Source organism: Apis mellifera, linkage group LG1 (assembly GCF_003254395.2).
Source record: "Apis mellifera strain DH4 linkage group LG1, Amel_HAv3.1, whole genome shotgun sequence".
Taxonomy (NCBI): Eukaryota; Metazoa; Arthropoda; class Insecta; order Hymenoptera; family Apidae; genus Apis; species Apis mellifera.
In genome coordinates this window covers 815,630-826,360 of record NC_037638.1, presented here as the reverse complement: position 1 = coordinate 826,360, position 10,731 = coordinate 815,630, and the positions used below count along the sequence as shown (strand labels likewise).

The 10,731-nt window shown below is 41.3% G+C and overlaps 2 protein-coding genes across 3 annotated transcripts; one reads left to right on the top strand and one right to left on the bottom strand.

Annotated features, from left to right (window-relative positions):
* The first annotated feature begins 2,323 nt into the window (after positions 1 to 2,323).
* Emc (extra macrochaetae) lies at positions 2,324 to 4,556 on the top strand. The gene is given in 1 exon segment (NM_001141964.1): positions 2,324 to 4,556. A coding segment is annotated over 1 exon segment (387 nt). The 5' UTR covers positions 2,324 to 2,896; the 3' UTR covers positions 3,284 to 4,556.
* Positions 4,557 to 5,742: 1,186 nt separating this feature from the next.
* On the bottom strand, positions 5,743 to 10,072 carry LOC410769 (puromycin-sensitive aminopeptidase). Of its 2 annotated transcripts, XM_394245.6 has the most exons (4): positions 9,754 to 10,072; positions 9,124 to 9,368; positions 8,650 to 8,800; positions 5,743 to 8,492 (listed from the first exon to the last, which is right to left on the bottom strand). In XM_394245.6, the coding sequence occupies exons 1-4, from the start codon at positions 9,880 to 9,882 to the stop codon at positions 6,414 to 6,416; spliced, it is 2,604 nt and encodes an 867-aa protein (XP_394245.2). In that variant the 5' UTR covers positions 9,883 to 10,072; the 3' UTR covers positions 5,743 to 6,413. The 2 variants fall into 2 exon arrangements, with proteins under 2 accessions (XP_394245.2, XP_016772182.1); XM_016916693.2 differs by lacking the exons at positions 8,650 to 8,800; positions 9,124 to 9,368; positions 9,754 to 10,072 and adding an exon at positions 8,854 to 9,117.
* Positions 10,073 to 10,731: the final 659 nt, after the last annotated feature.

Below are 10,731 nucleotides of genomic sequence, written 5' to 3'. Positions count from 1 at the left end.
ACAAAATTATTTTTTATCAACTATTAAAAATAAACATGAATTCATCTTGTATAAAAATAAACGAAAAAGATTCGAAATCTTAAATAACTGTAAAAAGTGAATTTTCGTCGGTAGTGTATAAATATAGATATACTAGATATCAGGAGCTACCCCATGAATCGGAAATCTCGCAGAGTCTCCTCGAACGCAATTTTGCCGGGACGTCTCGAGGGACTCGTATCAGAAGCATAGCGCATAATAAAGGGCTCCCCCTCGCTTGTCTGTGTCCGTAGCGCCGGACATCGGGTGGGTTCTTGTCCCAGCGGCCGGTAACGAGACGCCGCAGTAACTAGAGAGTCACGAGGAGTGAGAACAAGTCGACGAACTGGCGGTCGGAAGAAGATCGCAAGAGTGTGGTAGAATCGTGTGCACGTGTGCGCGCGCGCGTGCACATAGAATCAAGAAGGCAAAGGAGTCTCGACGCTGGGCACTTAGCCGTGCGCGTATATACACGCATACAGGGTGTTCCACGCAGAGCGACGGTGATTTCACGCGCGGAAATATGGAATGAAATTTTTCCGTTTAAGAATCGTCGTATTTCTTAAAGCGAAAAAAATTTCCATTTCCTTTCTCGATCTTTATTTTTTTGCACAGAGAAAAGGACTCTTCGTCCCCTTGCACCATCCGTCCTGAGACACCTTGTACGCGCGTACATAGAGCGGTACATATAGAAAAGCGTAGCCGGAATCATGGTGTACAGGTTGGCGGTGCACGGTGCCGCGCGAGCTCGTGAACCATGAGCATGCTCGGGGACACGGTGGTTGTCGCGAGTGATGGTGGTAGTGAGGCTGCGTGGTGGTAGTAGCCGTGATGGCTAGTGGCTGGCGCCGCCGGACGTTCAACAATGGTCGTGTCTCCCTTCCCCTTTCCCGCGCGCACAGTCGCTCGGCTCTCTCCAGCCCCTCCACCCGCGCCCAGAGCCCTTAGAGCGCAGCCCCTCTCCCCGCCGCTCCGTCGCACCTATGTCTCTACCCCCTCCCCTCGAGCGCCGCCGCCACCCGTGTCCCGCTCGCCGTGGGCAGCTTTAGCTTTAGCTTTAGCGGCGTCGCCCTTCTCTTCCACGCCCGGCTTGTCCCGCCGACGCCTCTGCTCCCATGGTCGTCAAACACCCCCGACTACGGTCGGCTTCGAGCCGAGCGATTTTCGCTGGAACAAGCTGTACAGCCCTCCAGGGGGAAGAGGTGGCAGAGATAGGCGTCGGAGCGGGAATTCCTGGCGGCGTTCCTCGTCGCGCCTTTCCGCGAATTATTCCTCGCTCCGATACGATGTTACCTGCCTGCCCCGATTTTCTTTCCTCTTCTTTCTTCTTAGTTCTCGATTCATCCTTTCTCCCCTCATCTTTCTTTCTTTCTTTCTTTCTTTCTAGATGGTTGGGATTTGTGAATGGAGGAAAGGGGATGCTCTTGGAGGGGGGGGCAAGCAGGCGTCGTTTGGAAGAGTGACGAGGTCGATGGTTCGAGATTGTGCTATTGCATGCATAAAGTTTGGTAACGAATTCTTACGAAATGTCGCATCTATCCGGTGTATACAATGATTGCGAAAATATAATTGTAAGTTACAAAGCTCGTACGATGTAGGAAATATTGCAATTATTCCTTGGTAATATAATTCTTGGAAAAGTAAAACTAAATAAAATTTATAATGAAAAAAAGAATGATAATGACGAAAAAATATTTGCTTTGCTGGATAATAGTAATCGTTTTTTTTATTTATTCATAATAATATTCATAATGATTATATTTGTAATTATTATAATATCCTAATATTAAAAATGTATAAAAAACTGTCAATATTTTTTCACGTTACCAAAGACTAACATAATAAAATTAAAATAAAATATAAAGTAATTTAATAAAGTATTAAAGACAAAATACTGAACAAATATCAATTTCAATTTTATACTTCGAAGAATAATTTTTTTCAAAGAAATCGATATAAGTTCACGTGTACCGGCAAATAACCATGCAATCGAATACAAACAAGATTATCGTCGATTATATTATCTGAGATCGCAAATATCGGATACTTTTCCGAGTGAAAAAAAAAGACGAAAAGGAAAAAATAAAAAAAAAAAAAAAAAAAAAATAGAAATTGTTAATATATAAATATTTACTAAAGTCCATATATAAATAGGTCAGATAACAATCCGTTTCGTGAGCGATTCGAGTCCAACGCTATTTTATTCAGGCAGCGATTGCGCCGTACGGGTAGTGGAGGCGTCACGGGTAGAACGGTATCGGAGTGGGGGAAAGCTTTAAAAGCGTGCAGGTGAGGGGCGGAGACCAGTTGACTTCGATCCGTCGAGCGTAACGCGTTGCAAGCGGTACGTCGAACACTCCTCTCTTGCGCACTCGTTGCGTCCGGAATAGTCGTCAGACAATTTCTCTTCTCGTATAATTCAATTCATTCAATGTAATGTTCCACGCGAACGTAATCGACTCGCGAAAAAAATCGTAAAAAACTGTGTGTGACATTTGTGTTGTAAAACGTAACATTTAGCCAAAAAAAAAAAGAAAAAAGAAAAAAAAAGAAAAAAAAAGAAATAACGATATAGAAAAGTGAACAGAGAAACGAAAAGAAAAAACGGAATATCTCGATCGTACGAATCTCTATTGCTAAGCTCGTGCGCTCGCTTTGGTGGGTTGGTTCGATCGATAAATACACGGGGTGCGTGCACTGGCGTTCAGCAAATAATCAGCCAGTACGTTTTAGAAGGTGTGCTCGCTTGATCGAATTAAATCATCGACCCGTATCTTTTTCAATCCTTACCGAGCCGGCAGACAAATTCTCGCGCGTCGACGCCGGCCAGAAGAATCGAGTCGAGTGGAAAAATACGTACAGCGGACACACGCGCAACATGAAAGCGATGGTGGTGAGCCCGGTGGGCGGCAGAGTACCGCCAAGTCGTGGTGTCCTGCATAACAGTCTCGGAATCAACGGAACTCGTCGTGACCTGGAAGCAGAAGAAGTGGCTGCTTACTTAACGAAGTTGAGATCTCTGGTTCCCGACATGCCGAGGAAACGGAAATTATCGAAGCTCGAGGTTATCCAAAGGGTTATCGAGTATATCTGTGATCTTCAAACAACACTCGAGGAGACGAATGTGCATAATGAATCGACCGTTGCAAAAACGGCATCGAGACAGCCGTTACAACCGTTGTTGAACGCGACGACGACGACCGTCCCTACGACAACGACAACATCGACGACGACAACGATAACCGGGATGGTCGCGGAACGGTGACCTGTGTCAGCGTTGAACGAGTTACAGTGAGGTCCAGGTCGTCGCAAGCTTCTCGTCCTCGTGGGCTGACGACTTGACCTCCATGTTTCGGCGTCGTGGAACCGTGTTCGAGTCTTCGTCGGGGAGTTAAATCGAGAACTCGGCTCGTCGTGGTAACTCGTATGGATGGTTGCCTTAACCTGTTGTGTTTCGTGCTCGTCCTCCACTGTACAGAGATTTCTCGAAGATTCGAAGGCCGAAAAAGGAAAACAGGGATAAGATCTTGGTGCTCAAGTTATCATCGGCATAAAGAGCAAAATGTTTCGAGCGTTTCGAGAAAAGAGCGACCTAACCTAACATCGATAAGGATGCGCTCGAAGTATCGAGGCGGCGCCTGAGAGAAGAAGAGCGAAGAACGATGCGAAAGAAGGACGACGAAGCGGGCCAATTACGGCCGATCTAACTTCTTTCTTCGAGGAAAGATGTAAATACTTGTACATAAAATTCACCGCATTCCTCGCGCGAGATCTTTCTTCTCATCTTCAATCGATTCGCTTCTTTTTCAGTCCATCCAACTTTCCGCTTCCAACCCCGAGATTCTTGTAATCTTTTCCTAATCCGAGCTGTGTTGTACACATGTAAACGCGACGATCGCATTGTCTCTTTTCACCGATGATTATGTTATTTCATTTATCCAAACAATCGCGAAGATTGTGTCACTCTACGATTTACTTTGTAATTTATCGTTCCGATGCAAAATTCCGCTCGATCGGTGATGAATTCGATTTGAAATTCAGGAAATGTTCAATCCATTATAAATTTTTGTCCCAGAAGTGGAGATTATTTATTTGTAAAGATCGACGATAATTAAAATCGAATTGATCACGTCTCTAATTGTAAGCATACAACCCTCGTTCACAACTGTGGCCGTGAATGGATTTCCCCCTCCCTTTCTTCGATAGTTTTCGCGTGGAAGAGAAATGTTTATCATCACATTGATCAGAGCCCGTATTATTATTATTTCAACTCCCCCTTGTAGATAATAAAGCGAATTATTTGTATTACTGATCGATTAATCATCGATATTCTATATTATTATTATTATTATTATATATTACATGATTATTATTATTATTATTGTTATTGCTTTTCATATTATTAATTTAGAGATTTCTCCATAACTATTGTATATTTGCGAAGACTGAAAGGCTGTAAAATATAAGTATATACTTGATAACACGAGCTTGCTACACTCGCTCGTGTACGAGAATAAAAATACAAACTGTGTCCATGCAATTACTTCTCTTTATATCGTTCTCTCTCTCTCTCTCTCATCCCCGTCCTCGACTCCTTTTAAATTAATCTGTTAAAAATTCATAAACCAAAATAGAAACTCACGTAACAATTGTAAAAGGAAGAAAAAAATTGTATTTGCGAAACTTTATTTTAACTTTATAGATAAAATTCTCTTTCAGTTTATCACAAGTGAAAGAGAAAAAAAATACTTAACAAAAGATACGATTCCCACGTTATATCCATTTAATTTCCTCCAAAAATTCGCAGCCCATTATCAGCTTTTTCCTTCGTATTGCATTCGAGCATTGACTCGAAGAGCATTGTCACAGCTACATCAGCAAAGAACAAAAAGGGACGTCGATCGAACATCCCCCGTCGACCAATTCCTCCTCGTTACGCAGTTTCCCCGCGTCGCTGAGAGCGATAAATCCGCGAGCGTCCCGCGAAACACGCGCGCGGGGGGTGGGCTTAAACGGGCACACACGTGTACGTAATAATAATCCTCCTCGCACACGTGCGAGAGGGAGGGTGTCCAGGGTGGAGAGGAAGGAAGGACCGGTGGTGGTCGTTGTAGGAGTCCGCCAACTTCCCCAACGTATTGATCGTGTGTCCCGGGTCGCGTGCGCCTGTTCCTGGGAACTTGGAGGCCACGGAATACCCACGGGAACCGATTCAGTTGGAACGCGCGTGTCCCCTGCCTCTCTCTCTCTCTCTCTCGTCCCTTTCGTCCACTCGAAACCTTGCTTCGTATTCATACGAGGAGAGGAAGAAAGTATGGTGAGGGGTGGAGTACCAGCGGGCTGGATACGACGCGTGTGCACGCGCTAATAAACGAAAGTGGAGGCTGACTCACGACAGCGCACCCTCCTACGCGGGTACTGAAAGAGAGGCTGCTGATCGATGCCGGGGATAAGGAGCACGACTCCGTATCAACTCCGTCACAACCGTCACCTTGCAAGCGTGTAACGACTGGCTTAAGTGACCGATATACGACTTGTGCTCGCCCACGCGAGCGATTCGTTTCAATCGGCAGATCAATTGGAGATCGGCGGAAGAGTTTGTCCACGGAGTTTGAGGGATGGATCGTACGAATTTTGCTATTGATAAAAGATAAAAGTGTGAAGAGTGTGAATTAATTAGAATGAAACGAAAGGTTGTTGTTCGAATACGTACTCGATACAAGATACAAGCGTAAAAGTATTTTATTTCAATTGTTTTCGATTATAGTAGTGTGATATAAATGGGTTTCTTCTTTTGCAGCTACACGCTTGTTTCCTTTGTTTTTTCTTCTTATTCTTTTCTTCTTTTCTTTCTCGTTCGTTTTTTAGTCGTAATATAAAAATGGTAAACACTGGTAAACGCGGGTTTTTGGACATCGTTCTATGCTTTTGGGAAAGAATTTACGCGTGTTTGATCGAGTTAAAGTAAATAATAATAAATGCCAAAGAAAGATATAATGCTGTAATTGCTAAAAAAAAAAATGCCTTGAAAAGAAAAAAAAATGATAATACAAACTATAGTAGCGTTCTGTACATTTATTTTTATATATATATAAAAAAAAAAAAAAAAAAGAATTGCAACTAAATTTGCAACGAAACAACAAACAACTATGCACGTAATCGTTTAAGCAACACTGTTGTATACGTTTGTGTGTATAAATGCAAATCTTTACGATGTCGTATGGTACAAGAGAATCTGCATCCTCTCTCTCCTCTCTAAATTGACTCGAAGCAATTGTTGCTCATTTTCAAAACTCTCAAAAGGCATGATACCGCCCTTTCGACTCCCTATTGTATCAGAAATTAGTAACAAGTTAGAGACAAGAACTCGAGGCGAGAAATAATTGATTGTACTACTAAACGTGGGCGATCAGATATTCCTTGATAGAGTCTTTATCCCTGGCGAGCCATGCCGCGTTCAATCTGATAGACTCGACGCTTTGTTGGACCGTTCTTTCGGTCCCCGGTGTCGGATGATCCTTGAAGAACTCCTCCACATCTTTGGCCCGTTCTTCGGTGACGAAGTTTTCCGTTGTGAATTTTACCAATCTTGAAATCAAGAAACCGCCACCGTAACGATCGAGCAAAGTCTTCCAATTCTCTTTGAAAAAGTCCCAAGCCATCACTCGACCTTTGTACGTCATCGCCACCGACATGATGGCGAACACCGTGTCCTGAGCTCTCACTTCATCGCTCATGGCAAAGTTGAGAACTTTCGCCAACAATGTTTCGTCTTTGATCGCGCCCAGAGCTCTCAATATTCTGTCCTTCTCCTCGTGCAAATCCGCTTCTCGATAAAGCCTCAGCATGGTCTCGTAAGTATCGGTGTCGCCTACGGAGAGCACGGCCCGATAAACAGGGCTGCGCAAATCGGCGGCGAGCAATGTCGCGCCGGAAACGTGCAACTCGAATCTTTTCTTCGCCTCTTGTATAGTGTCCTCGTCGTTCAGCGCTGCCATACGACCTAAAACAAGAGATCGTAAAAGGGTGTCCAAGTGGCTCTCGTTGGGTTTAGGATCCCAGCCCAATTTATCGGTGATGTCTCGCATCAAATTACGTCCGAACGCTTTGAACGAATCTTCGAAATCCAAATGAGACACTAGAACTCCGATTTTCCCTAGGCTATTCACTATGCTAGACCATACAGTGAAATTATCTTCGTGTTGAAATGCTTGCATTAGTTGAAGTACTTCTATGGTAGAAGCGTGACCGGCTTGCACCATGGCGAACAGATCGTCCAGCAGGCCCAATCTGTCTAACGGGGGTAGTGCATGATCTTTGACAGCGGGCAGCAAGAGGGACAATGCTTCCGGACTGTAATGAATCCTGTAGAAACCGATCGTTCCAGGATTGATTTTTACCCAATGATCTTCCGGCACGTCCTTCACCCGAAACTCTTTCGTCTTCTCGTCCAACAGATCCTTGAGCACGCACTCCTCAGGATTCTTCGACGTGCTTATGCTGATCGGTATGATCCACGAATTATTTCCAGTGTCCGTGGAACCGTCAGCTAAGAATTTCTCCTGGGACAGCGAGAGAATTCGATCGGCACCTTCCTGACGATGCTGAACTCTGACAACGGGGAATCCTTGCTGCTCTGTCCACGTGCTCATCACACTGCGCACCTCTTTCTTACTGGCCTCTTCCAAAGCGTCCCAAAGATCCCCGGTTTCCGCATTCGCGTAGCTGTGCTTTTTCAAGTAAAGGTTCATACCCTTTCGAAAATCATCGTCCCCTATGTAAGAGTGCAACATTCGAATGACGCACGCGCCTTTGTTGTACGAAATGTCGTCGAAGATCTCGTCGATCTCGGAAGGATGGCCGACCGGCACCTCGATCGGATGGCTGTTCTTTAGAGCGTCGAGTTCCAGGGCTCTGATGTACGTGTCCGTCACGAATTGCGTCCAAATGTCATATTCGGGAAATAAGTGAGCAACGCATAAAAATTCCACGAATGACGCGTAACCCTCGTTCAACCATAAATGGGTCCACCATTCCATGGTTACGAGATTGCCGAACCATTGATGCGCCAATTCGTGCGCTACCACCAAAGCGATCCATTGTTTTCGCACGGCAGATGTGTTTTGCGGATCTACCAACAGGCAAGTCTCGCGATACGTGACTAAACCCCAATTCTCCATTGCTCCGGACGAGAAATCGGCAATCGCGATCAGATCGATTTTCGGAAGTGGATAAGCAATACCAAAGTAAGTTTTGTAATATGGCAACACTTTAGTTGCTACTTCTAATGCAAATTGTCCCTGTTCTTTCTTCGATTTCGGTGTGTATACGCGTACTAGTACACCATCACTCGATTTGTCCTCTATGTAATCGAATTCACCGACCACAACCGCTACTAAATACGTCGACATGATCGGTGTCCTTTCGAATACCAAAGTTTCGACTGCTTCGTTCGTTACCTTGTTTTTTATAGGCTGCAACAGATAAAAAGAATATATATATATATTTTTTTAAAATATTTTATATATATATATATATATATATATATATATGTTTGAAAAATATAGGGATCAAGAATGGAGAAAACAAGAAAAAAATGAAATAAAACCACATGTGCTAGGCGCTGCTTACCATATTGGAAAGTGCTGTAAGACCTGATGGTACATTTAGAGTAATATCAAACGTAGCTTTGTGCGCTGGTTCATCCCAGCATGGGAAGCAACGTCTAGCATCTGTTGGCTCGAATTGAGTTACAGCTGCGTGTTCAACGGTTCCATTGACCCTGTAAACATACAGAAAATTTTCATTATTTTAAGGATGTCAATTACTGCTTACCATATTCGATAGGCCAACAAGTGACTTATCACGTACAAGCACAATTGATATCGAAAAAGTAGCTTTTAAAGACGGTTCATCCCAACAGGGAAAAAATCTACGAGCTGATGTAGGACATAAATAAGTTACAGCATACCACTTATTTTGTCTACAAAATGTTAGATACTTAAAATAAAAATAATCTAATCTTTTTTTTTTTTTCTTAATCAAAATGTTTCTACATAACATGTGCTTATTATTATTATTATTAAATTGTAGAAATTACAGTACCCAATATATTTGCTCCTATAAAAGCCCTTCATTTTATCGTTAATTTCTCCTATAAATTCCAAGCTCAAGTACCCACTTCTTCCCATTGGCAATTTTTCGGAAAATACCAATGTTGCTGTTTCTTCAGACGAAGAAATATCAATATGTTTTGTCGGAATGATTTTTCCATTATTATCATTAAAAAATACAGTCTTTATGTTAATATCCAATGAATTTAAAACAATAGTATCTGTAGATTTTTTTACCTATAAACATTAAAAATTAGAATTATAAAATGAAAAAAAATTTTAAAATATAATATTTAATACAATTGTTTTGATATAAAAAAAATTAAATTAAGCATTTCTCGTACAATTATCTCGTACAATCTCGTATCACGTAAAATTTAACAATCATTTAATATCTTTTACAAGATTTAGAATAGAGATAAAGCAAGATAAAAAAAATTCCTTTAAATTAACCATCGATAAAATGGAATGGAATCCGCCTTCTAGTATACGGTATACAAATTTTGTGGTTATGTTTGCCATATGGTTAACATTTCTTATTCCATCATTCGTATTATAAATTTATAATACGCTACGTAAGTAATTAATGTTCTATTGATTGATTTAGATTGATTCAGCTTACGTCAATGTGCACGTCCTCCTTCCCATCGAAGACGAAAGTTTTCAGATTTGGTGACAAAACAATATTATAATGATAAGGCTGAACGTCTGTGGGCAGCCGACGAAATGGTTTTTTTTCTATGCTTGACATCTCTCGATGTTGAATCACGATTCGAAAAACTCTTAAATATCGAAATATCTTGAAACCCGTTTTGAGCTTTTCCTTCTTGCCGACTCACAACGCGAAAGTATGCACTAACACGCAACGCCTCAAAGCATTGCAGACGCATGCGCAACATACTTACATGCTATCTATAAAGATGCGAATGGAAATGGAACCATAGACGAAATACGCAAGATAGACATGACATCTTGTGAGATTTCATGTTTTACATTCTGAAATACCGACCTCGAAAAAAGCAATGTTTCTTATGCCCCCTATAATTTACTATGGCCAATACAGAAACTATATTTATATCGTCGAAGAAAAAAGTACATACATATATATACCACAAATAAAAAAAATAATCAATAACAGCCAATTAGCTCATATTATTTGCTATAATTTGTAATTTCATAAAGAATTAGGAAAGTATGGACAAGAATTAAAAAGTAGTAAAAAAAGAAGTAGAGTAGAAAGAGATAGAATAAAAATTAGGAAATGTCGAAATATACATATATATGTAAATATAGAAAAAACAGTAAATAATAGAAAAAGGATAAAGAAGAGTGAAAACTTGTCAGTGTCATTTTTTGTTAAAGATTTTTTTTTTAAAAACAGAATAAAACATTAGAACGCTATAAGTATAATTGATATATAAACAAAAGAGCAAATGATACTAAAAATAGATTGACTAAGAATTGCTTGTCCGCGCCATCTCTTGAATATCCTAAAATACTTTTTCAAAAATTAAAAACATTTTAAAAACATTCAAGAGATGTCGCCAATTTTTAATTTTTATTATATCTTCCTATCCTTCTTGTAGAGATGGCGCAGATC

Excerpts from the sequence above, each read along its gene's own strand:
- LOC410769 (XM_394245.6), bottom strand. The coding sequence starts at position 9,882 with ATGTCAAGCATAGAAAAAAAACCATTTCGTCGGCTGCCCACAGACGTT. Across the intron at positions 8,801-9,123 it reads TATAGGAGCAAATATATTGG|GGTCAATGGAACCGTTGAAC; the intron begins GTACTGTAATTT and ends GTATGTTTACAG. Across the intron at positions 8,493-8,649 it reads TTACAGCACTTTCCAATATG|CCTATAAAAAACAAGGTAAC; the intron begins GTAAGCAGCGCC and ends TATCTGTTGCAG.